General features: G+C 40.3%; 2 protein-coding genes across 3 annotated transcripts in view; one reads left to right on the top strand and one right to left on the bottom strand.

Moving 5' to 3' along the window:
• LOC138003919 (beta-hexosaminidase-like) overlaps positions 1–6183 on the top strand; it is a 40752-nt gene extending 34569 nt beyond the window's left edge. For both annotated transcript variants that reach the window (XM_068850235.1, XM_068850236.1), the window contains 4 exons: positions 1431–1659; positions 3238–3490; positions 4478–4612; positions 5986–6183. In XM_068850235.1, coding sequence (XP_068706336.1) covers positions 1431–1659; positions 3238–3490; positions 4478–4612; positions 5986–6088 — 720 coding nt within the window. In that variant the 3' untranslated portion in view covers positions 6089–6183. The remainder of the gene's footprint in view (positions 1–1430; positions 1660–3237; positions 3491–4477; positions 4613–5985) is intronic.
• A 398-nt stretch (positions 6184–6581) lies between these two features.
• LOC138003107 (beta-hexosaminidase-like) lies at positions 6582–18177 on the bottom strand. Its single transcript, XM_068849053.1, has 10 exons — positions 18072–18177; positions 16421–17122; positions 14388–14809; positions 13423–13839; positions 11842–12002; positions 10775–10943; positions 9820–10057; positions 8786–9038; positions 8147–8281; positions 6582–6692 (listed from the first exon to the last, which is right to left on the bottom strand). The coding sequence occupies exons 1-10, from the start codon at positions 18127–18129 to the stop codon at positions 6644–6646; spliced, it is 2604 nt and encodes an 867-aa protein (XP_068705154.1). The 5' UTR covers positions 18130–18177; the 3' UTR covers positions 6582–6643.
• Between the last annotated feature and the right edge of the window lie 9640 nt (positions 18178–27817).

Raw genomic sequence — 27817 nt, forward strand, 5'->3', positions numbered from 1 at the left:
TTGCAAAAACGTAACCCTTCCTTGTACTTGTTGTACATATTCGTTGCCGTGACATTGACATTTTAAATTCCCACGACTTGCTCCCGTCTGGCATAATAGCTCAGTCGGTAAAGCAGCGGTGATCTAACCGGAGGTCGTGGGTTCAATTCCCTGTCCTTTCTCTGTCCAATTTCCAATTCCGTTTGAATGACAATCTTTGTTCCCTCTCTCTTCAGTTCAGAACAACAGCGTAGTAAATTCGCTTACTCGACTGCAATTTCACAGTCAAACAAAGCAGCTCCCAACTGGACACCGATTTCATACAAAAAGCCTAAAAATGTGATTGTTGAAATATGTCAGAATCTCTGTCAACAAGGAATTGCAAAGGTTAACGTTTTCAGGCCTTCTTCCTCTGAAAGCTAGTTTTACAAAATATGCGAGCAACGAGTCATATAAGCTTATTATTAAAGAAGGAAAACCTTAAGCTTATCTGAAAGCTAACCGTTGTAAATGTGTTTTGTCTCTCGCTCTATTTCTCTCAGCTTTACGTTGATTTTCATTGAAAAGTTCTCTTCTTCTCCTTCCTCGGCTTCTCTCGAGGATTTTTTCGCTTAAATTTCTCAAATTTTGTCGCCTTAACCTGCGATCAGGCGTACTTTTCTTAAGAGAGGGTGTGGCCTTTTCACATCCTCTCTAAAGAAACGTACGCCTGATCGCTGGTTATCGTCGCATCTTCTCTCGTGCTCTTTCCTGCTCTTTATCCCTTTGCTCGTCACTATTAAATTAACGCGGGTTGCCAAATGCAACGCTGCCACGCTATTTCCCGCCAAGGATAATTGGCCGAACACTAGCGTCCCCAGAGGCTGTCCTGCCTCCCCACCTCCTCCCCGACAGTCTTTACGGGCGGATGGACGTACGGACGTACGTGATGTCATAACCAAAACTTTTCGCATGGATAGATTTTCCAAAAAGTCTTACTCATGGTGCAGCACTGGCGCTCTTCGCGGGCGCGAGCTCCACTATGATTAAACGGGCTGTAGTTGCTGTTGATCTTCTGTTGAAGGAGTTTAAGTAATATTTATTCTGCGCCGAGATAAACTTATGACAGTTTCTTGCCCCTAGGGTAAATGTCTTGTACAGCTATCCACCGTGCTTGACAATTATTCCCGGGGGTTCCAGCCGTGCATTATGAGTAGAGAAGTGACCCTGTTGCCAAAAACGTGTTTGAAAATGAATAAGTGGAATGATAAATTTTAATTAATTTAAAGAATTTGTTGCTCTTGAAAGGCTACATTCGTCCAAAATGCATTACAAATTTCGATTTAAACAAAACCACTCCAGACGTACAACCAATCAGCTGTCGTTTTTTAAAGACGAATTTAGACCCTTAGCGTCCTTTTCTTTGTGAGTGCTAGTTGCCTTGGTGACGTAAACATGTTTCTCTCCTTCAGGTAGTAATGACCCAGGCCTCTCATCTGTACTTTGACCATCCCTACGAACCGGATCCGGAAGAACGAGGAATTTACTGGGCCACCCGATGCACGGATACTCGCAAAGCATTTGGTTTTATGCCGGAAAACATGTATAAGAGCTTGGAGACAGAAGGCAATGGAGTAGCCACTAGCTACTGTGAAACAGTTGGAGGCTGTGTGCCACCAGAGAAACTGGATAATATTGTAGGTTAGTGGAATTTAGAGGTTTTCGCTGAGTTGAATGTTCAGTAAAAAAGGGACATTTTCAAATTCGCAAACTGACCTTCTTTTCAAAGTTTAAACGTAATTGTTACTGCCATTCAAGTTATTTTTGCTTCCACGTGAATGAAAAAACACATATGAAATACTTGTTTTGAATAACCACGCGAAGTAGACTGAACAATGGCCCTGTTTCATGACATGCTACGATTAATGATTGACCGAAATTACCTTACGTCAACTTCTTAGCCAATTAAGATTTTCTCAGACAAATCACAACAGCAGATATATGTCCCGGGTCAGCCAAAAATGTTATTCAAAAAATGGCATGTTGGATATAACTGAGATTTTTGGTTCCAAAAAGAAAAAGAGAAAAAAAGAGAAATGAAATTTCCATATCCTACAAAGTAAGAGAGGGTGGTGGGAAGGAGAGGGTGGGGGGGCTGGGGGATGGAAGAACCCACCCCCATGATAGTTTTTTAAGCTTCGCGTCATTCTGTAAAAGTTGGTCTCTTGCCCCTGTTCGCGCATCCAGTGATAACCGATCTGGGGCCCGTTTCTCGAAAGTCCCGAAAACGTTTCGGGCACAAAAAGCCATTTGTCAAACTGCGAACCGCTTGTTCAGGATAGCCGATCTTTTAACAAGTTTTCAAGGTAGTAAAAAGCAATCTGACTGTGAAGTTTGACGACTTAAATCCTCTCCGTTCATGAGATACAGAGGAAATTGTGACACCCGAAAATGGCCCGAAAAGTATCGGGACTTTCGAGAAACGGGCCCCAGGTGTCTTCCTTAAAATAGCCACGCATTATGACCACGGGCTAAATTTATATTGAAAAAGATTATCAATGTGTTCTCTCCCCCACCCCCCCCGTATTCTCTATTGTACAAAGTTAATTTAGATTTTAAAGAGAGTAAATCGTGCAATATCGCTTTCCGTATTGTCAATGGCAAGTACATACTTCTTAAGCGAAGTGTCAACAAAGCAAAAGAAGGGAACGGATAGGGAAAGTCTAATCATATGATATTATATTATTAAAAAACTCCTTTCTTGTTTCTTGGAAAGAGGATGCCGATTCATAGGGCTCGAAATAATCTTCTTCATTGAGTATCTACGCTATTTAAATTAACTGAGAGGAAATTTAAGAAATGTGACCTTAACGAAATTATATTTCGATTCCAAAGGCTCTAAGAGGAGAGGAAAAACACCGAGCAAGGAGTGGTGGGGATACATTTTTAATTTAAGTTTGGTACAGGAGCAAATCATACATGGGCTCCTGGTTTGGTATCAATACGCCTGCCTCATGTCACTGTTTTAAATGACCATACTCTTTGCTTCCAAATTCCCTCAGTTTGATTACCTCCAAACAGACTGAATTATTTACGAGAAAAGACGAAACGGCAAATGAGATACTCCGAGAAAACCGACTTGAGTTTTCTTACGCGAAATTTTCGATCCGTGCTCCGACTGTTTCCTAGTTCGAGCTTGTTCTAGATTTTTCTGATCTGAGACTCGTTGCTATTCCTTCTCGGTTTCAACACCTCACAGAATACACCTTCATCGCACAGGTATGGCTGGGGCCATCTGGTCAGAAACCATTCGTACTCCAACTCATTTCCAGTTCATGACATTCCCAAGACTGCTTGCTGTCTCCGAGAGGGCCTGGCACAGTGGAGATTGGGAGAATCAAAGAAAGAAATCACTGAGAGATCGATTGAAAGAGGAAAGTTGGGAGAGGTTCGCCAACACTCTGGGTTACAAAGAACTGAGACGTTTGGACAAACTAGGAATAAATTATCGCATTCCTTTACCTGGAGCCAGGTATTTATTTCTTTTTCGCGGAAGTCAAGTTACTGGATAAAGAATCGATGAAGGAGATCTAGCTAGCGGCCAGTGTTTGGGGTTCTGAGATTGAAAGCCTTTGGGCTTGGTCTTAGCCCACGGTGAAGTTAACCAAGATTGTTCTCGTCCATATCCAACCAGCCACTTGTCCCCGTGGCCTCTCATGTGAGTTTCACAGCGCTGTTGAATGTCTATTGACCACTTGTGGGAGGCGCGGTGGCCTCATAGTTAGTGCGCTCGACCCCGGATGGAGTGGTCTGGGTTTGGGTCCTGGCCGGGTACATTGTGTTGTGTTCTTGGGCATGACACTTTACTCTCACGGTGCCAGTCTCTCCACCCAGGTGTATAATGGGTACCAGCGAATTTGATGCTGGGGATAACACTTTGATGGACTAGCATCCCATCCAGGGGGGAGTAGAAATACTCCTAGTGGCTTCATGCTACAGAAACCGGGATAAGCTCCGGCTTAAATGGGCCACTTGGCTCGTAAGCAGACTTTACCTTTGTTTTTGACCTTTACTTTCACAAATGGCGACCAAATTATTTTTCTTTTGTGCTCATGCTAATTAGACCTACTATAGCCTCAATTTGGTTTACGTATTTTTCTTTTGAATTTTTCCCATTGTAGGGAGGCTAAAAAGTCTTATTATCATGAAAAGAAAAGAATATTTTATATGGCCTATATTATGAAACAGGTCCATGGTTCTCATATTTGCCCCCGAATGCGACTATCCGTATAAATAATCACAAAGCGTCCCTTTAAAGAGGCTATGTCACGCAAAATAATGTAATTTCATGACACCCAAAATTCGACAAAATGCCCAATATGTACGCGTGACATTTGTCTTAAATAAAGTGTGTCTCAACATCCCGTATTTCCAGAGTATCTGTTATACATTTTGACACTCTTTCCTTGATCTCAGCTTAAGTTGGTTGATTCCTTATCTGTCACAATTTCTGTTGTAGACTTGTCGATGGAGTTCTCAAAACGAATGTAGCCTTTCCTGGTCTTACAGTTGAGTGCAGTATCGATGGTGGTAAAACTTGGTTTGATCCTAAAGTGGCGACTGTTGTTAGCGGCACATTGCTGCTGAGAACAAGGTAATACTAAAAAAGAAATCAATTAGTTTTTTTCCATGAACCCGTGGTTGACTATGCTTGATTGAAGGCTGTTCCTTCAGTTGTCAACCGTGATCCTAGAGCTTCCCTCCATCTTGTGGGACCAAGACTGTCTGACAAGATGCTTTTGGCCGGCATTTTGCTCTTTCTGATCTCCGAAATAAGTAGTAATCATTTATCACAAACGGTTCTGTTCAGAACGTCCTAGATCAAGCAGTGACAAAGTTGCCGGAAGAGGGCAGCCTGGTGGTAAAAAAAGACTTAACGAGCCATGGTCAAAAACGAGCAATCATTGACCTGATTCACCAATTCTGTTTTTATTCTGCGCTGTATTTTCTTCTTGCTGGGCGGACCAGTTTGCAAAGCCCAAGTTGCAGCCCTGGCTCGGTTGAAGTGGATTTGTTTGACATCTTTAGCGGTGGATCCCTTGCACCATACAAAGCAGTCCGTTCCAGAAAAACGCTTACCAAAGTTAATGTAAAATGCATGCAAATTGTCAGTTTCGTGTTAAGTCTTTCTGTACTATTGTCACTCGCTTAAAAAGGCGCGGCCCGCCTTTTTCACCTTTCACTATTCACTCTCTTTTTGCAAGGCAAGTCCATTAAAAAATCTCGACCCCAGAGCTCTCCTCTTTTGCGCATGTCTGAGGGAGAGAAGAGCTCTGAGGAACCCTAAAACAAAGTGTCTTCTCATTGGTTTTCCAGAAGATCAATCAAAAGCTTCTCTAATTGGTGCATTCATGTTAGCACAGGGAGTGAGCAGGCTCCGTAAGGTTCAAATAGCCAATATTTGGCTATGAGAACCCTACGGCGTTTGTTGTCCTACATAGAGTTTCCCACGGCCTCGGGTCATGCGCAGAAATGCGACCCGAGGCTCTGATGACGAGAATGGCGCGTCGAGGTATTTTTCACTCCCACCTCCCCTTCAACGACACTGGCAAACACGCCTACCTCAGCTTACTCTACTGCTTGGGCAAAATTTAACCAAGAAGCTTAAGTTATCTTTAGTAAGGCATATAGTGGCTATTACAGCGGTTTTCAATTGAGTGTCGAAAGTAATTAGCGAATTGCTTTGGTTTTGCATTTACTTCACTCACTGATGGGTTGAAAGTTCTCGCACCATTTTTTTCAACCACTCAGAAGTGAAAGCAAAACCAATCGTGGCTTGCGCGTGCACATTTTCCCGCGCTTTGTGTCGGCTACGTGTAATTACTTCGAGTCTTGATTGGTTTACTGGATTGCCTCCGTCCTTTTTGATTGGCCAAAGCTATTACTTTGGTTTTGGTTTTACGACACTCAATTGAAACTCGCTCTATGCGAGTGTGAATTAATTACTATTTATGATTTTCTTTTTAGGTCCGCCGACAGCAGCAGGACCAGTAGGGTTGTAAAAACCAAGCTATCAAGAAATAATAATCAAAAAACCTATCCAAATTACAGCTACTCGTCTTTAGTTTAGCTGTATTCAGTTTTGTAGATAAATGTTGCATGTAACGGAATTTGTTTCAATCGAAATTTATTTCTTTAACTTACAACGTTCGTTTGTGCGTTTTCAAAAATAAAAGGTAGAACTTTTTGTTTGGTTCATAGCAGTAATCACTATATAAAAAACCTCAATGCTCTTTATGTAGCCACGCCACAAGTGCTCTGCCCATAATATTGGGGAGACAAGAAGTCTACTTTATGCAGTTCGATCCCATGTACACCGAGAGAAACTCCTCGGAGCAGAGTGAAGAACCAACATAATCCTGCCAGTGACGGTTTCCAGACGATCCCCACCCTCATTGGTGAGCAACCGCTCCCCCCACTGCGTAAGCACTACCCCGTTCCTCCCCACCCCACTTCCAAGTAAAAGAAAGCGTTAAGTAACAAATTCGTGCACAGATGGCTTTTGATGGTCTATTACCATACGCAAGGCATGCCAAAATACACATCAAATAAGACAGGTATTTTCTCATTCCTTTATTGCAATCTCTCGTATTTGACTGTTTCTTAAGAGTCAAAGTTTTGAGTCCTACGCTTGACTTTCGACGAGTCTGCTCAAGCGACGCCTGTCCGCTGACCTAAAAAGACAACATTACACAAAGATGTTTCTAGTGACTGATCATTGTGTCATGTTTTAAGTAGTGTCAACTACAATTAATTTTGCCATGCTAGAATCTTACTGCCACTGCCAGTTTTTTTTTAAAGTGGAGAGTTGTCATGCAAGCAGAATCTCTTTGTCTATTGATATTTTGATAAAACGTATCTGGAGATTGCCGACTCATCAAGGCAGAGCTACACTTCGAGCACAAACAACTCCAGGTATATATCACTTCCGCTACGCTGCTGCCGCCATTTTAAAAATTCACTGTTTTCACAAATCCCATAATACAGTTCATGTTGGGGGGTTATTTGCATTGAGACAACCGATATCCAGTTTACTGAAGCATGACACAGTCCCAAGAGTAAATGACTTGTATTGTTTTTATGCAAAGAACCTCCAAAACGTATTGCATTATGGGAATGGGGAAGTAGCGAATTCTCTCGTTTAGCCCTTGATGCCTCGTTCTGAGCCAAGAGTTTCAAAAGAATGCAGCAAGGGCTTACCTGTATTTGGAAAAAAAAGATCGCCCAACTTTCGCCAAAATGGCTGCCATTTTGGTATTGCTTTGCCGTTCTGAGAAGGATGTAAACTGCAGGTTGCAGGTCATTGTTTCACCATGGCTGAAACAACCCAAACCTTTACCAATGATAACATTAGGCGTAAAAAATAATGTTTAAGCCTAAGGTAAGCATTTTTGTAAAGGTTTGGGTTGCTTCACCTGCACCTCCAACCTGCAACCTGCAACCTGCAACCTGCAACCTGCACTTTGCACCCTCTGTCGCTTCTGTTCAAATAAGCCTTTGTAGCCTCGTTCTTAGACTTAGATATGCTAAACGAGACAAGAATGGGGAAAATGAATAATTCAAAATGGGTGGATTATAATCCTTGCTCGAGAGGGATGGCCATACCGGAGAGTAGTAATTAACAATTATTCGCTGAAGGCGAAGTGTTATCGGTGAATATATATATTCACCGATAATCACTGAGCCTGAGGCGAATAATCGTTTTATTATAAATACATAGGTGATTAATTCAAAAAAGAGAAAAAAAAACATTTCAACGCGAGATCATCTTCACTTACAGTGGCAAAACGACTACTGGCAGCCATTTTGTCCGTCGAGGTGATTATCGGCTGATAATCCGAGATAGCGAGCCAATGGGAGCGCGCGATTTTGTATAATCACCTGTGTATTTATACTAATAATTATTACCTGTAGTGTCCGAGAAAATAGAGTTAACCAAAGCATTAACTTTTAACATGAGACATTCACCTTATTACAAAATGACTGCCAGTATGATATTTTTATTTCAATGGCGGCCATTTTGTAATAAGGTGTAAATATTGGAAATATTCTTCAAGATAACTTTGAAAGTCACTGTTAAATACTACTGATTAGATTGCATCAGACATCAAACCTTCGGTATACATACCGAGTGCCCAGTATCACACGTCCACTCACAGACAAACCATCTGTGACGTCACTCCATGTTAGTCCTCCATCTGTACTGTACTGGATTGGAAGACCGGGGATAGCGGAATTCACCTGAAGCTTTTGTTCGACTATCCTAAAAGAACCAACTGGATAGTTTTTAATCGAGTATTTTCAAAACACCGACTGCTACAAAATTCACATTTGATATTTTTCGCTTGGTAATTACCTGTTTAATATTGCTTGGATATAAGAAAGAGGAATGTCTGGAGAAAGTAAACATAGCAAGTAGGGAGCTGCACAGTATTTTCCTTGGGATGTGTGAATTTCGTTAAGGCTTATTTGTCATAAAAGAAAAACGGAAGTTTTTTTTTCCTGAAATGTCAGTTTACGGGGCACTCGCGTGGGGTGTAATTCATAATTCTTCCGTTTAGTTCATATGAAGCTCGCTACCGTGCTCTTGGAGATCTAAAGAACATTTGCGAAGTCACTAATCTCGGACAGAAACTCTACTCCCTTGGATCTCAAACTTTAGTTGTTAAATAGTGACGGCTCTTCTTTCATGTTGCAACGCCGTACGTTATCCAAATTTCAGATTTTTTTAGACTTTGCAAACCCTGGAAATGACCCATACTTGTACCTCGCTCCTGGAACAGGTATGTGATAATCAATATTCATTCTATCCAATCGCGCAAGCTCTTTGTGTCCCAAGCTGTTGGCAAACGCCTCCCACTCAAGTTTTTTCACTCGTTGGCGCTTTGCATTGTTGGTTTCGTTCTCAAAGCATCCCTTGTGCCATGCTCTCTCGGCCAGTGCAAGCAGTCGCGGATATATCATTGAGTGGAGCTGACTGGGATTTCGCACTGTTTCAGACCAAAGGGCTCCAGCCATTCCTGCAAAAGAGAAAATGAAAGCCGTGTCTTCATGAGTGCGCATGATAAAGAGAGGTGCATGTTCAGTTAAGAGCAGTCTCAAAAGTGTGAACAAACTTAGAAGCAAGTTGCTTACATCTGTTACCTTCTCCCGCTGTCTGCGGTGCCTTACGCATGCGCACAGCACTATGTCCCGGATAGTGGCGGCTATGAAGGGCCATTTCAAGTGGTCTCATTGGGCCTTATCAATGTGACATAGCCTTTGAACTGAACTCCGAATGATCACAAGGATCTGATTCGCACTGTTCAATCAAACTTGGAATGAGGAGTTTTAAAAAAAGACGACGACCGCACAAAGTGCAAAACCATTCGATAGGTTTAGAATCGTAACTCAAAGTACACCTTATACATTTTAGTCTATTTTAACTCGTTCGATTTGAGAGGTGAAGGGTAAGTCTCCACAAACAAAGTTATTTCACACTACTTAGAAGCTTAGTAATTGAAATCTGATCTTCGCGACCGCTTTTGGTTTGTGTGTGCTTTTTTTTTCATTTTCTTATGAAAAACCTTCCCTGAATTGGCTTCTGAACAGATATTGTTAAGAAGAATAAGCGCTAGCTTAAAAACAAACAAAAACCAAATGGCGGGAAAAGCAAGCGCAAGAACATTTACAGGACCTGCGGTATCATATAACCTTTCCTCGATACAAAGAAAAATGCGATTGTCCCAGTTTGTGAAAAAAGTGACATCCAAGTAATTATCTCTTATACTATAGCGTTGAAAGCATGTTTGCTCTAAATACCTGCAATATTTTGAGGTTCCTTGAGAGGGACGCATTTTCCTTTGTACATCTCCTCGCACAAATTTACAATAGGTTCTCCCATCCTTGTAAAGTCAGCGTTGGCATAGATATCATCTGGCATAAAGCCAAACGTCTTTCGAGTATCAATGAATCTCGGCGCCCAGTAATAACCTCTTTCCTCAGGATCTGGTTCATAGGGATGGTCAAAATACAGATGTGTCGCTTGTGTCAAAACAACCTTGTGAATGATAGAAAAGAAGACTTAAGATTTGTCTGGCTCATTCAGTGTTTAACCAAAATTCAGATCAACCATTTCCATTTTTGACAATCCTCGTATCAGCCGACCCGGGTTGGCTCAGTGGATTGAGCATCGTGCCGGAAGTCCGGCGTTGAGTTCAACTCCGGCCGGACCAACACTCTGGGTGTTTAAATAACTGAGGAGAAAGTGCTGCCTTTGTAATTACATCCGCAAATGGTTAGACTTCAAGTCTTCTGGGATAAGGACTATAAACCACAGGCCTGATCTTACAACCTTTGTTCATAAAATTTGTGACGATGATGAGGTAGTGATGAGCGCTTAAACTGAGGCTATGTTTCGCAAAATGATGTAGTTTCATGACACCCAAAATGCTCAAAAAGTAAAATGAAACATTGCAATAACCACTTAAAACTGTTGAAAAACATAAAAGAAATACAGCCAAGGAAAGAGAAGCATGGATGGACATAAATGTACAAGATTGAAACGGATTGTATTTGGGTAATCTTGAAAAAATCGGCCCGACGTTTTTCAAGTTTATGGCAACTCGCTTGGATAAAAGTCCCTTTGGTCAGAATCATCTTGTTCATGATGAAATGAAAATTTTATCATGAAGTAAAATATTTCATATTACCGTTTCGTGATTAATTAAAGATTTCCCCTAAACACCCTAGAATGGACCCCCATCACTATCAATACCTTGTAACCAGCATTAGCAAGTTTGTAAGCGCGATCGCCTTGTCCCCATTCCCACACGTTGTCCCAAGCGTGAGCATATACGTTCTCGTTCTTCAGATAACTGCGATCATATGGCGTATCCTTTACCCCGAGAACGCCATCTTCCCACGCGCCCAGATCAAGACAATACCTGAGATCAAGAGAATAGTCTTACTTAATGAAAGAATAGACCATTTCCGAGTTCAAGCCTGCCTCATCTTCAAAGCGAGTCTAAGTGCGAAGTTTTTGTTATGAAAATTCCCTTTCATTCATATGTAAAGTAGAACTAATTACCATTACAAAAACTTCGCACTTAGACTCGCTTTGAAAAGGAGGCAGACATGAACTTGGAAATGGCCTATTTGAACCGGGATTGAAATTCACCATGTCAAGTAAAGTTTGAAGTAAAACATACTATATGAACTTGAAACCCTATCGATCCCCGCCACAAGTTCTTTATGCGAGAGAAGGTGTTTTGCTTAGTTTAATATAAAATTTCCAATGTAAAAATTAATTTCTTATGTCCACTCCGCATCTGAACATCATTGAAAATTTGCTGCGGTGATTGGTTGCAATTGAGGTGATTATTAAGCGATAATCACCTATTGAGTAAGCGGTTTTTTCAAAATGGTGGCAAGCCGTTTGTCGAGGTGACAGACGAAGGAATTAATTGTTTAAAAGAAAATGAGTCTTCTCCAAATAATCACCTATGCACTTATTCTAAAACAATTATTCACCTCAGTCTCGATGAATCAAAAACTGGACTTCGTCTCGGTGTTTATTCACTGATTTTCACCTCGCCTATTGTTAATAGGCCACTTTTGATATTTTAAAATTCAGCTTGAAAGAGAGGTTTAGAGGACAAAGACAAAGGAAAGTGGGTGATATGTAAATATTTTTCACATTCACTCCAACGTGTTTCTTTTGTTTTTGTCCTCACTGCCTCACTATCAAGCTGAATATTTGATATTTCCGAAAATGGCCTATTGAAATCTGCTTTAGAATACAGGCATAAGCCCCGCCTAGAACAAGGAAGAACTTTACTAAACCTGTGCGACACCTCAGACACTCGGCGCACAAAATACTCTTTCAAATCCTTGACGATGGTGGGACTTGTGAAATTCAGACCCAACTTCTGCGCCAGTCTCTTACATGCAGGGGACTTTGTCCAGGCCCCATGAGCCACTTCATCTCCACCAAAGTGAAATATCTTAAACATAAGAAATTCCAGTCATTTAAAAATCAAGCACAAGATCTTACCTTATTTATACCAAATTACACGAGAAATTATGTGATAACAGAGAGTCCAATACCCAATTGCAAGAGTAAAAATATGGTATCAGGTTTGTCGTTTGTCCCCATCGGCGTCAGAAAAGTGTCTATAATATAACCAAGTTTTGCGGGAAATAAATAATAGACCAAATCAGGTAGCTCAATGTTGTACCCAATTTAAATCTCTCTCGATTAAGATTCTTTGTGTATTGTATTTGCATTAAAATGTAACATTCACATTTAAATGATATGGAAATACCTGGAACAAAACATTCCCCAAGAACCGGTTTGAATTGGGTACAACATTGAGTTAGCCGATTTGGTTCAAGAAAAAAGATACTTTTCTGACGTTGATGGGGACTACTGAGGCCAATTTGGGTAAATCGTACTCTTGGGTGATGAACTCTTGTGATAACTTATTAATAATGGATATGAAGAAAAGGAAGTGAACGTTTGACAGCTCATTTTTTAACTTTCTAAGAATTTTTTTCGACTGATTGGTTAAAACTTGAAATTAAAACGTGTACAAGAATATCAGTCAACTGTAAACTTGGAAACGTGAATTTCCAATTTCCACTTTTGTTACACGAGAGCTGCACTCTTTCTTAACCAATCAGAACTGAGTATTTTTTTTATGTATATTATTAAGGGAGTCAAGGAAAGACAAAGTAAATTCTAATGTAAATGTCACTTCAAACCATACATTTCTTCAATTTCCTGTGACCTCTGATTCACAAGATTATTACGAAGCGAAGCCCATTAACAGGTCTGGAACCCCACAGCTCCAATTTTAGGTCTTTGTAACGGAATTTTCAAAGATCAAGCTATTTTAGACGAATTCGTAGATAAGAGTTGGCTTGCAAGAGTGAGGCCATTCTCAATCCCATGGGTAAGAATTTTTCATGGAAGACTTGCAATAGCTTCGCACGAAAATCAATCTAAAAATAACTCGGTCTGTAAAAACGCCCTTCCACAAATACAATGAAGTTGTACACTCCTAGCCATGTACTCCGCCTATACGAATGCTTACTGAAAGGGGGCCGAAGTAAACCCTAAATTTAATTATTGCGGACCTTTCACGTTGTTGTGTTGCTGAGTTAGGCAAAGAAACAGCAGGATGTGTAGCACAATTTGTTTTCATTCCTTTCCTTCTACTGAATAAGATATCTGCTGTGGATGGCATGACATGGGTAAGATTACCTGCTTATATTCGTAATCTATATGTTGAGGAAATAATGTAACTCCCTCTGATACCTTAGTGTTGAAGATCGACTTTTACGAAAGCATCCTTCTTTGAAGTCAGCTGCCTGACTAGAAAGTTCGTGGCACTAAAGCACATGATCATACCCGCTGCTCACCTTAAGTGGTTGAATATCATGATGCATATGCCGAACGCTGTTAACAACGTGTTCGAGAAACTCATACGTTGACTCTAAGCATGGGTTGATTGCATTATCAGAAAAGAACTGAACAGAGAGATACTGTGAGGTATCGAGGGGATCCGAAAGCAGGTATTGGTCTGCCTCGAACGCTTGTCCCATCGCGGCGTATTTCTTCTGTCGTGCCTGCATCACTTTGATAGCTGCATGCCCATGACCAGGCATGTCAAATTCTGGAATGACTTCTACGTGCCTCTCTTCAGCGTATCTCAAGATCTCGCGGTAGTCTTCGACAGTATAGAAACCGCTGCCGGAGTTTCCAGTTCCAGGCCCCGAGCCCAGTTGAGAATTCAGACACTTCTCTTCCTTTACGTCGTGACATCGCTTTGACCCGACCTTGGAGGCAAGAAAACGGAATAAAAAGTTACATTTGACATAACAACAGGTTGCAAAAGGTGGTCAATTCATTTTTTCTCTACAAAATCGTGTCAGTTGGTGTATACAGCCTGTAATTGCTGTAAACAAAGATTTTAAGATTTTTAAGACCTTTGTGTCGTCCTTGAGGCTGTCTTGACGATTTAAAAACGAAGGGGATTCGAGGAGGGAAGACACGAATGAATGACTCTCGTCTTACAATCCATTTTCACCGTATACCTTTTTAGAGTTATGCTGCTTAGTTATCTGGCCTTTAAATGAAAGTGAGGCTGGAATTGACTTGCTATGCTATGATACAGACCTCCCTGCTGTTCTTATGTTAATGGTCTTGTTTTCATGCTAATTAGTTGGAAATTACCGAAGAAAAGCTGTGAGGTTTCTATCAAAACAAGGTCAAATCTAGCCTCATGTTCATTCACAGGCCAGGTAATTAAGCACACAACTGTATAATGGTCTATTGAGCTCGTGTTTATGAGAGATAACTGGGGACGAGTCAGGCTTTTCCCTACCTCAGTGAGTTCCGGTAATCCGGGAATCTCCAATCTCCAGCCCTCGTCATCGGTCAAGTGAAAGTGAAACTTATTTAGCTTGTACATCGCCATAGCATCAATTAACTTCTTCACCTCACTTTTGGGCATAAAGTTTCGACCAACATCAAGCTCCATTCCTCGAAACTCGTATCGGGGTGAATCGTTGATGATAACGTTCGGCACCATGCCGTTCGGTTCATTGACGCTAAGTAGGGATTGGATTCCATAGAACACGCCAACAGGAGACTGGCCGGTGATTACAATTTCCTGAGAATCCGCTTTTACTTGTAGCGAGTAGGCCTCTCGGCTTTCTGATTTTATACTCGCAATTTTAACCTCACCGATTTGTAGGTGAATTTGACGGAAAGAGCTGAAATAATCGAGCTGGAGGCCCAGTTTTCCTGAAATAAGAGACCACTTAGTATATCTTTTGCAGTGTTAACAACTAACCCGCCCTATTTAGCCTGACCTCTTCTTCGAGAATTCACTACTTGCACAAATCCCATAATACACCTCTTTTACCCCACCCCCCCCCCCAAAAAAAAAAAAAATCTGCATAGGCATTGTTTTCGACTTCTCTTAGGACATTTTCATGTCCCAGGAGAAATTGCAAATAATGGTTATGCAAACGTTTTGGGGGGTAATAGAGGTGTATTATGGGATTGTGCAAAAAGTGAATAGGTTTATACTAATGACCGCCCAGGGTGAACCAACATCATGTATTTGTCATAAAGTGTCCCATCTGACTGTGCATACTAATGCAAGTTGCAATCCTGCAAAATAGCTCGTTTGAATCTTCAACGGCGTACTCGGCTAGAAGCGCCTAATTTGACCGAAAAAAAAAACAAAACTTTGATTATTCGTTTCAATTGATGCTCGACTCTGTAAAGCAGATAAGTTTACGTACAGAGAAAAAAATATTTTAAAAAGGAGCTTTAACCAGGATAGGCAAGCTGGGAAAATGATCACAATGACGATGGCGATAGAGCAGTTTTCAATTGAGTGTCGTAAAACAAATACCAAAGTAATTACTTCAAACAATCACAGCAAGTGAAAACAGCGCAATGAACCAATCCAAATTTGAAGCAATTCCATGCAACTGCTCAAGCGCGGGAAAAATCGCATACGCAAGTCGCGATTGGTTTTGGTTTTTCTTGTCATTGGTTGATAAGCCGGGGCGACATCTTTAAACCAATCACCAAGAGTGGCAATTGCATCAATTGCTTTCAACAGTCATTTGATGATGATGATTCATTCTTAATACACCCATGTGAATTGTCTTCGAGCAGCTGCGCCTCAAATCAGTGCTTTTTAAATGGCAGGGAACCTGGGGAAAGGAAAGGGTTTGAGAAAAACGCAGTTTTTCCCTCCAGCCATTTCATAATCTTTTTGTCTTTACTCCTCACTTTTCACCTTTTTTCTTTGAATTTTTAGTTTAGGTAATAGGCCCAGAGGGACTTCTCCGCCCCCTCTCCTTTCCGAAAGTATCGCTTGATAGACCATTTTCTAATTCTCACGGCTGGACTGGATCTAGTATGAAATGGAGGCCAATGCGGGCAAATCTTTTCGAATGCAAATTAATTTTCCCGCATTAGCCTCCATTTCATGCTAGATCCAGTCCAACCGTTAGAATACGAAACTGGCCTATTGGCACAGGTGGTAAACTTGCTCTGGTATGCAGAGCGGAAAGTCGCGGGTTCAACGCGCGGCCAGGTAAAAACGTATGATTGCCACAAAGTGAATAGACAAACGAACAAAACAAAACGAAGCAAATGAGGGTGGAGTTGATGTCTCATCTGTTTCTTATCATTGCCTCATTTTGACTAGACCCGGATGGTCTCTTTTTTGTGGTAAACCCGTTTCGGCCTTACGAAGAAGCGTCATTTAACTCTAAACATACAAATGGGGGAAGCATTGCCCGGTGGCTGGATGGGTCAATGATTGGAAACATTTCTTAGATAGCTTTCCCTAGAATTGGTCACTCCCATGGTAATGCTAAAGATGATGATTACCTGCTAAGAAGTTAGCTTCCTTCTTCAGCCCTGCACTACTTACAATTGCCCAGTCACCAGTTCCTAGATTAACTTTTCTCGTCTCATCCAGCCCGATTATCTCGGACGGATTGGGTACGATTAACTGCCCTGGTTTCTTTAAGTCCGTAATATCATTAAGAAAGAACCGCATCTCTGGTGTGTAAGGATTGTACTTGTCACCAGTAATGCGCTTCCATTTATTAGGAGCGTTGAACGGACCAACGAATGACAACGTCTCGCCCACGGTGCTTGTGATCGTTCGCGCCTGCAAACCTTCAGCGGCGATATACCAGTTGGGCATCACATCCGTTCTGGCAACGTCCCAGTTTTCCCCGTCAAATTCGACCACCAAAGACTGAGAACCAGTCAAGCCTGAAAAACTCGCAATTGGCTCAAACTTGTGCTGACATCCATTTATGTGCGTCACTTTGATACCATGACCACCAGGAATGACGTAGCCTTTTGGATAGTGTTTTGTATGGACTGGTTCAATTACTCGGATGTGACACAGATAGATAGCCCAAGGTCCACTGGGAATCAATCTTGAACCTGCGTTTGTCAGTGTCATGCGGACACGGTAGGATTTCCACGTGTCTTGGAAGTTATCTAACACGTCATAGCGAATTTCCAGATTGCTTGCAATGTAATCTAATGTTCCTTGGTCTATTTCGTTGCCAAGGGCTAAGTTACAAAAAAACCGGGTAAAGAATTCGTTAGCGCGTGACACCCTCAATATATTCTTACTTAGGAAAGCTCCGATTTGTTCAGAGTTTTGAAATTTTTGACATTGCTAAGAGTGCCGCTGGAACAAAATTATCCTATTTAATTTCTTTACTAAAAGATGAAGTACCAAACACAGAACACAGATTATACCTTTTCCCTATTGAAAAGTGGAAAACTTTAATTAAAGGGGTAAATCTGAATGCACTCTTATGTGAACCTGCCACAATAAATCAACGACCCATTGTATTCCTTTTTGTGGTCAACGCTGGAAATTAAAGCACATTGAAAGTCTTCGTCGTTTTAGTTTGAACGAAACCCCTGGCCATGAGTAATTTGAAGTAGGTGGCATATGAACTGTTCTCGTTGATCCAAAAACTTCAATTATTTGCGACCTACTAGCGTGTCCACTCCGATTAAATGGACATTTTCAAGTTCACTCATGAGCAACCCGGTCTTTTTTCTTTTGGACAAACTTCAAAATAATACAGAAGAGAGTTCAAGAATTTTCTTTTCCAGTTTCTTTACTATGTGGACCAATTCTCTTGCATGTTTTTCGTTAAATTTGAATTGACAAATCAGCCTTTTGAGATTTCCTTTAATCAAACACATTTTCGATTTCAAAAGAAGTTGAACAAGGCAACTCCTCCCTATAAAACGATCATCTAGTTTACGTTTTCTTAGGAATAGTCTTCTTTGAAGCAAGATTTGATCTTCAAAATTAAACACATTCAGCATTTAAATTTATCATCATCAATCCCGCCTTTCACTTAACCTTCATATTACTTAAGGGTATATGCTCAATGCAAGTCTTGCGAAGTTCAGTTGCCTCAGTTGTAAGGGTAAAGAAAAAACCTGTTTCTCGTTGTAATGATTAAGGAAATTAATACTATCATATAAAGGAACTGACCTTGAAATGCTAAACTCAGCAAACTTATAAAAGCAATGCAACGTTTCCTGGGGGTCATTTTGCTTCCGCCTTTGGAATAACGGTTATATTAACAATGCAATGCTGGCTTTCAGACACGATAACAAAGTAGATCCCATAACTCAGCTTGAACATCTGGTTCTATGCTCAGCTGCAAGATTCCCTTTTTCCTGCTGTGTACACAACTGCTGACAGTCCGTCTCTTAGGATATCAGTTTGAATGACATATGGACCGGAGAAAAACAAATCATAAGCGTAGGGTGTTTCTGCGGAGAAAATGTTGAATTTAGCACAGTTAGTATTCCATAATTTCGTGCCAAAATTAAGCGCCATAATTCTCGGAAAAAATGAGCACACAAAAAAAGCCGTTTGAGGATACAACCTTGTAGAAGTACTGATACATATTTAAGCAATAGAGGACGTTTTCGTGTTTCCATAGCCTCATCTAAACACGAGGGGGAGTTGGGAGGATTCAAGACAGTTATGCAAACCCGAGACGCAGTATTTCTTAAAGATAATTCAACAAATGAAGGAAAATGCTGGTTTTTTTTACTTCTTGATTGCAACAGATTTTCTTGACACACGCTCATATTTCCTACCAACCAATCAAAAAGCACGTCTGACAATACAAACCAATCAAAATCCGTGTGATATCACAGCCGTGTTTCCATACTCTCATAGAAACACACAGCATAGTGCGCGTACTATCCTAATTATTTATAAACAGTAATAGCGTTTCGATGCAGTTCCCAACAAATGCATGGTTTTTCAATATTCGTATTCAAGTTGCAGTGTGACGTGTCATATTTGGAGTAGTCCCAAAAGTAAATGCGCTCTCAACTGTCCCTTGCTTGAAACAATATCAAACAAGCAGCTTATTTGAACCACCGGGGATCATGTTAGCACAGTAAAAGCTGCAAGACAGGTGAGCTAAGCATATCTACTGACATTTTCTGCCTTCATGTCAAAAGCAGTATGCCGTAAGGCGTTTAATACTTTTACGACATAGGGACGTCTGACATAGGGAATTCAGTTTATCATCCTCATTGGGGAAGAATAAAAGTATAAACATAAATTTTCAGAAATTCTCACAAGGGAGAACTCTCCCTTCAAGCTAGAGTGTTGGTTTGGCATGGTTTGATCCTCGAAGCAACCTTCCACACATACTTCGGCGCTATAGCTACCGAGTGAAAACGATGTAACTCATTATGACGGATTTTGTTATTTATCGTCGTGCTCCCGATCGAATAACAAAGAAACTGGGGTGGCGCAGTGGTGAAAACCCGGGTTCGATTCCCAGACCCGGTATCACACGTGGGTTGAGTTTGTTGGTTCTCTACTCTGGTCCGAGAGGTTTTTTCCGGGTAATCCGGTTTTTCCTTCTCCTCAAAAACCAATATGATTTGATATGTTTTAATTTGATTTGATTTCATTTGTGCACCACCCCACAAGCTGTTCAGCTTTAAATATTATCATGTGAAAATAAAGTTATATTATTAATGTATTGGGAGAATTAGTATTGGCTTTCTCTGTCCTATTTTTGTTCTACTTGAAATTGTATCATGCCCAAGAAACGCGTCATGTGTTGGCCCTTCCATTCCATCGCTGAAGCACAGACCATGATAGCAACTGGAACCGTTGATCTTCTGAAGTTAGTCTTTCGCTTATCCTCTATCCGTACGAGTTTGAACACCAAAATTAAACCAATATTCTATCTCTTCGATCGAGGTATTGTATAGGAAGGATTTGTACTGTTCTCGGTAGAGTTCAAGTATTGAAGACAAATCTATCTGGTGTTTATAGCGGGATTTCGCCACGGAGCCCTTCCGCCAGTCGATTTACAAGCTGAAGAGTTTGTTATCGCACAGATATCAACCAGTGTTGGATTTCTTTTAGTTACATCTCACAACTGATGGGAAGCTGTTTGTGACAATGGACTATTTTTCTAATGGCAAGTTCCTAGTGAATCTTAAGTAGTTCCAGTGGCGGGTCATTTGAAATTCCATTGTTTTCCGTTTGAGTCCAAAAAAGGACTATAACAGCTATAACGACCCACGATTCACTAGGAAATCACCACGAGCAAAATACCCTATTAACGATTTTCCTATTGTTTTGCACATCTCCTGTCGCTATCACTCTCAAGAGACCGGGACTTGTTAAGGCGTCAATGGCATCTTGTCTATTTATGGATTATTCTTAAGAGGAAGGGTGCATCTTCTCCTGCGAAGTTTGAAAGCGGAGCGATACGATTTTCTGGGAAAAAATCGACTCGGCGCTGGAGCCGTTCAAAAACTTCCTTCCACCCTTGTCCTTCAACAAACTAACAATAGAAAAATATACGACTTCTGGTGGACGAACAAGAGAAGCTAATGAGAGATCTTTTGTTTTCGTCCACCAACATGGCGACGATGACGTCACGTGAAACCTCATATTAAGAAGCACAGTAAACTCGAAATCTTCAAAATCGCTTAAAAGACCACTTCTGAGGCAAAAAGACGACAGTACGCCGCAGGTAACTTGAAATAAAACGTTTATTCAACATTGGTCCATGCACATATTTATCAATATATCGCTACAGAAGAAACAAAAGGTGAATCCAATACATTTATTATAAAATTACAAAAGGTTACACAAACAGATTGTGTGGGATCCCTGTGATTTTACATCTGTATGGCTGCTAATAGCAAATATGTTGTTTTACAGATCAAGCTCCTCGGAGTAATCATCGACAATTCACTCTCTTTTAAAGCACATATTAAAGAAATTTGCCGGAAAGTGAACACAAAAGTTTCAATTCTTCGTCGCATTCGTAAATTTATACCCTTAAATATTATGATTAAACTGTACAAAGTATTTATTCTGCCTCACTTTGAATATGTATCACCACTGTTCACCTTGCATACGGAACCCGCGCCCGCAGTGCGCGCGGCAGTCAAAACTGTGCTATCCTGTCAATCATTTGCCCTTTCACCGGAAACAGTACATTTCGGTTGTGCGTGTCGATCTACCCCCGTCGAAAGGAAGCGATGAAAGTCTTTATTCGCGAAGTTAACTCAAATAAATACATTATCAATACGGTTTTGCCGTCTTCTTACACTTGATTCGAAAATACCAGCCTGAATTCGTCTTAGATTAGTTAGAAAAAGCACAAATAAAAGCCAAAGCACAACAGCTTACGTTCGAATTCTGCTCGCCGGCAACCCAAGTTTGTTGACAAAAAAATTGCCACAAAATGTTTTAAATGGTTTTCTGGCTCTCTATTAATAGCGCTCACGTGCATTTTAAATGGAGTATCGGGAAAGAAAAATTGTCAAGCTGATATTTGTTTTGTATAAACATACCTTTTCAAGTAGCGAAAATTTGTATAAGCACTACAAAACTTTTACTAACCATTGCCCGAAGGAACACCTTTGAGAAGCTGCAAGAAGCCGCTGATGAATTTTGCACTAAAACCTCGGCCCCTAACACCGGAAAGCCAGACTTCAGCGGAAGGCTCACTAAAGAAGAGTTTCTAGAGCTTGCCCTCCCGCAGGTCGCCAGAAAGGTGCAAACAAGCTGATTCATGTCTGAAAAGAGTAAGGTCTAGAAGGTGCAGTCAAATTTTGTTTCTTGTATTGAGCAAACATTTATTCAAAACTTTTCCCTCACTCCCAAATAAGAACTTGCTGTGTCTTGCAATTCTACAGTGAATTTCTATTAGGCCAATACCAGAATCAACATCAAAGAGGCACTCCCAGGGGTTTGAGGGAAGAAGAGAACATGGCTTATTTGAACTGGGGAACAGAGGAACAATATCAAAATATTTTAGGGAACAAGGGAAGAAAACCAATATTTAAATTTTAGGGATCAAAAGGCTGGGAACAAGTTTCAAAGTAATTTGGGGAACAAGGAAACACAAGAAAATATCTAAAGGGAACAAGGACTCCTCTCCCCAGGAGGCCCTCATCAAATGTTCTGCCTCTATCCAACAGCTCAAACAAGCTATTCCAACAATTTTTGACTGACCAACAGGAAAAGAAGACTCTCTAAGATAAACAAATTATTTGTAATAATTATCACTTTAGCATGCGAAACAATGCTCAGTTGCTTATGAGCACCCTCATGCCCATGTTTGTAAAAAAGCACCATGAAGTATTTCTTGCGGCTGGTTTAGGCATTGTTTCATCTTTCAACATCGGGCAAAACCAAATCAACTCCATTCTCAGAGGGCACTGGGGAAAGAGGCTAGAAGAAAAACCTTGCATTAATCCAATTCTTCCAAGGTAATCTTTACAGAATAAGATTGTTGAAGGAACACTTTTGAGTGCCAACCTTAAGCCTTTTAATTTAAAGACTATTAATATTGTTTGCGCTTGTTTTAACAAGCGCAAACAATATTAATAGTCTTTAAATTCACAAAATGTCAAACAGCACATTTTATTCTCATATTTAATTAGCTTAGGCCGCAATATTCCTTAAAACTATGCAGAACTATTTACCATAAAATGTGGAACATTTCCTGCCTATCTAAATATGCCGCAAAAGGGCTCCAAAAAGCAACCAGTTAAGTTTTTAGCTAAAGATACACAATACCTAAAAAATAAATTATTTGATCTGATCAAGACATTGAATGACCAAGCAAATAAATAAATGGCAGCAATGTATGTTAGGTTCACAAAAAGGGAAAAAAATATTCCTCAACTGATGTTTCAATATGCATATTTTAAATTAATTTTCTATCAACAACTCAAGAGACTGACTTTTCACTGGCATTGATTTACATTTCCATGATAAGTTTTAAAGTGAATCTGGCAACCACAGTGCCCTATGAAATTGGAAATAACTTAAACAAACTCTTTAAAGTAACATTTTACAAGGGACACCATTGTTAATGCCGTGCGAAGAACAAAGAATAAATTGAAAAAAGAGTTGGTCTGGAGTTTATCCACAATGGACAGTTAGTGGCTGCATTCACCAATGTTGAGAACAAACACATCAAGTTTCTTCTCAAGCAACCAGGTGTTCAAGGAGCTATTCAATTTCCAAAGAACTATGGTAGTGTACAACAGTACCAGGGTGAATTTGGGTACGTGGCCTGAAACTGAAACTTGTGGAGCCAAACAACTTGTTGAGCTTAGTACTTAAACTGGGTAGATAATTATGTCTACAAATATTGTCTACTCAACCAACAGTTTCTCCTAATTTTGTGTACCATTCACTTGTTGGTTCCTTAATTAAAAAAATCGCCAATTCAATTAAGGATTCAAGTCCTTTCAAATCATCAAAGTTACTTTGCGCCACCAGGAACAAACGAAAAAATACAAGCAATGAAGACAAACTGCTCAAAAATACACGACTCCCTTTGAAACAGCAAAACGGGCCGGGGATCCTGAAGTCACTAAAAAGTCCTGCAAAGTCACTAAAACGTCCTGCATGCTACGTGGATGTTTGCAGAACGATCGCAAGTTGTAATCACTGAAAGAAAATTCCACTCCAGATCTGATAGATGATGGTCGTGCAAGACTCGCCAAGCACGTGGAACACCCAACAGGATTGTTTGTTGTTTGGCACAGCAGATGAACGAAAAATTGTTCCCCTCACTATTAAGTTCCAACCCGATAAGACCAATCTTGCCCAAATACAACAACAATTTGGGCAGCAGGCAAGCTCATCACAAGCCATCGAAGTTGGCATAAAGCAGCATAGCGCTTCACCTGAAGTTCGATCATGATGGACACAAACAAGAGCTGAAAAAACTTCATATGGTCAGACGGCCAAATGCGATTGACCCAACACTCATTAGAGCGGCTCAGTTATCGGACATCAAAGTGCTGAACAAACCAAGGGATTTCGTCGTATAAATGTTCACTCAGCAATGTCTTCTTCCTCCAGAGAATAAAGTTCAAAGGCGATCCTGGTTTTTAATCACATGCTAGACCAATTCATAAACTGGATAAAGTGGATTAGCAAATTGATTGCCAGAACAATGCGTCATTTCTGTCCCGCTGAGTTCAAAGAAGCGACGGTCAAGAGAGTCACAAGAGAAGGCTGAGCGAATGTCCACCGATCTAACCAATCCGAATGTAAACAATTGGCGTGACGTCGAATAGCACAAGGATAGCACAGTTTTTCCCGCTCGCTGAATTCTGATTGGTCAGTTTAAATTTCAGTAGCTCTCGCCGTATGCAAGGCATAGGTCTAAGTAAAGGTCTGTCTGCAAAACTAGACTCAACCAACGCATTCGCTCTAAGGACTCTTCTTATTAACTCTAAATTGACTGCGTGCGAAGAGTTACTTAAGGTGATTCCCTGGTTTTGCATTGCGCATTCCTACTGCGCACGATTTTTGCGTCATCAGCACGCCCACATGAGCGCGCGCGCGTACAAAACATAAGGGATTTCCCTCAAACTAAGCTCGATAGCGAGATAAAAGCTCCTTTTCTCTTAAACGAGCACGGTGACCCCCACTTTTTATTTTATAAATTCAATGAGAACAATATCCGCAATAACTGAGAAAAAATTTGGCAGAAATCTATAGCTACTTTTTTGGCAAATGAAATAAATGCTACAGATAGAGACGTAACGGGCCCAGCAGAGCAAGTCCAAATTATGTTTCCTTTAAAGGATAAAAATATCAATTAATAATGCAGGGTATTTGAAGCCATTTTTTCTGGGACGTAGATGAATAAGCAATCAAAGAAAGTCGAACTCTGTGTGATATAGCACGCCGCATTGAAAAATAATCGATCTTGTTTGTTGTGCACTGAGATAACCAAAAGTCACCTAAATAACCATATTTGTCAGCATCGTGGCATGAAAACAAGCACGGTGACCCCCTCTTTTTATTACCTTTTTAACATCTCCTTGTACTGTAATGTCATCATACCAAGTTTCATCGGAAATCTATGACGGGTTCTTTTACCCGGGAATCACCTTAAAACCGCGTATATTAAAAGCTTGGAACATCGACGCATAGAATAAGCACTTATACTCGTATACAAAAGTATTTATGGCCCGGCACCGAACTACATTCGAGAAATGTTTATCCTGCTTAGCAACGGTTACAGCTTACGGGGCCATGTTAAGGTTGTTATTCCAAGACCAACCCGGCTCATCTTATATGCAACATTCTTTCACGTACCAGGCTAGTAAACAATGGAACAAACGACCAGACAAAATAAGGATGTCGGAATCCCTTTCTACATTTCGGAAGAACTTACAAAACATACAGTTGTCTTCATCGTATGACTGCAACTGTATGTTTTGTAAATAGACAGCCTAATTACCAATATTTTCTATTATTAAATGAATGAAGGGGTAGTTTCTAAAGAAACTGTGGTGCTGCGTCGGTGGGGAAGTAGTATACAAAAATTTGGTTTTATCAACGGAGTTGATAATGTAAATTGGCCACCGTACAGAGATTCTAAAAGCTGACGTTTCGAGCGTTAGCCCTTCGTCAGAGCGAATCAAGGGATTATGGGTTACGTGTAGTTTTTATAGTAGAGTAGGAGCTAAACGTCAGCTTTTAGAATCTCTGCCGGTGGCCAATTTACATTATCAACTCCGTTGATAAAACCAAATTTTTCTATTATTAAATTATTAATTATTTTAATAGGTTATTATTCATTTCAGTTGATTTAATTTTTATTTCTTATTTCTCACTCATTACTTGTACATGTAAGATTATTTAAATTATCACATTGTAATTTTTATGACACATTACTTACTTACTTACTTATCGAGCGTGGGGTAATTTTGACGAAACCAGCTCTGTGCTCCATAGCGTCTTGCTAACTCACATCCGACTTTTGGTGTAGTTTAGTTTAAATATTTCTAGAAAACAAAACATAGTTTTACCAAAAATACGTGATTCATTGGCTGATTTCCAAGGATCTTAACCACCAACCCTTTCTAAAAGTGAGACAACTCGCTTTGATATGATAGATTACCCTTATCTTTGGTCAGAGGATAAAACTCATTAGTGGAATTACTGAAAAAAAAGCGAGTACATGGGTCGTTACTCTGCTAAACGTTGGCGGTCCAACAATGATATAGAGCGTTCATGGTTTGATGCAGGCGCACAAAAAAGTCAGTGATCGTTCAATAATATCAAAATTCGAGTATCTCGTGCCAACAAGCACGTATCGTAATGCTATGACTCGGTCTGCATGGTTTGGAAGTCATTGTTGGGGTACGATGCGTTTAGTAGTGAAGATATTTCCAGTTTAAATGATTTTTTTTGCTTGAACTAGAGTTTATTATTCCACTATTCCGCCGTTTTACCATATTTGGTTAAGAGAACGCGCAAAATATGAGACTGTAATACACTGTAGTCTCCCGGTTTGACCGGTTTCGAACAGAGCAAATACGGACAGAGCGGGTAGTTTTTCAATGAAAGAAGTTGTTTTTAACACGATGCAAAGCCTGAGAACTGAGCTTGTCATCGCTTGTCACTCGTCATTTTGTTTATCCAATCAAATAAAGATCTTTGGCTAACTTTTTGTGCTGTTTACATCGTTCGTACGTGCCCTGAAGGACAGATGATGCATTTTTTTCAAAACACTCTTACCAAATAAAGTTGAAGCAAAATAACACCTTTTTTGCAGTGGAATAATAAATCTCTTATTCAATGGTTTAACATATAATACTCGCGGACATTTTGCTCATTGCTCGTATTTTTTCTCGCCCCTGCGGGGCTCGGAAAAATACTGCGCAACTCGCAAAATATCCGCGCGTATATATATGTTATTCACCGGCCGGGAGGTCCGTATTAGGAAAAACTGTGCCCGAGATTTTGATCCAGTTTGACATATCATGATAGCTGTGGTCAACACTGGCGGCTACGCAGTTATTCAAGTCAAGCATCGGAGGGATATAATGTTAGCGTGATTCCTATTCGCTGGCTATTGACAGTTGACTCTGAAATGGCTTTTTCCTTTTCCATTCGCTCGCCGAGGGTGTGCTTGTTTTCTTTTAAAACTCATGCGGTTTAAGAAAAATTCATTGACAAACTCGTGAATTCCAAATTAAATTTCACTCGAAAAACCGATATCGTACTCATGGCTTCGTGATTCATGCGATATCGGTTTTTAGCGTAAAATGTACCATTACTCACGTTCAAAATTAACCGATTGGACCTCAGAGGGTTGGGTCTAGGGAAAAGTGACGTCAAAGGCTCGCCAGCTTAAAACTTCAGCGTGTGAATGCAGCTTATTATAAATGGAAAACACGAGTTTAAAAGTCTGAAAGCCCAAAACTGCCTAGCTGCATATTAATTCTGCGGCGGTTACGCGCATTGCATTCTCAAAATAGTGAGCCTTTGACGTCATTTTCTCCTCGAACCAGCTCTCTCAAGAACTTAAAATTAGAAATGGTGGACCGTTAAATAGGTGTCTTTTTGGAATCGAGGCTTAACATAGTTTTGAAATCCAAAGCAAAATAAGAATTGATTTTTTGGTCACAGATGCACTTTAAACAGTGTTATTTAAGAGGCTCAATTTTTCGCATCAAAAAAGGAAAAAGGTTGATCTGAATCAAACTTCGAGCATCGGCAGCACGCATGCTTCGAGTTTAAAGCTGCCAAAAAATTGTAGTGCGTCAAAGCATCTCGAGTCAACATCAACACAGTTATATTGGACCCACTCATCAATGGACCCACTCATCAATGAATACAATCCTTTAGAATAATAATATAATAACATTATTAAAAGTCGCTTTTTTCCTGTTTGATGATATAAAAGATACTTAAAG

The sequence above is a fragment of the Montipora foliosa genome, chromosome 5, assembly GCF_036669935.1.
Source record: "Montipora foliosa isolate CH-2021 chromosome 5, ASM3666993v2, whole genome shotgun sequence".
NCBI classification, from domain to species: Eukaryota; Metazoa; Cnidaria; class Anthozoa; order Scleractinia; family Acroporidae; genus Montipora; species Montipora foliosa.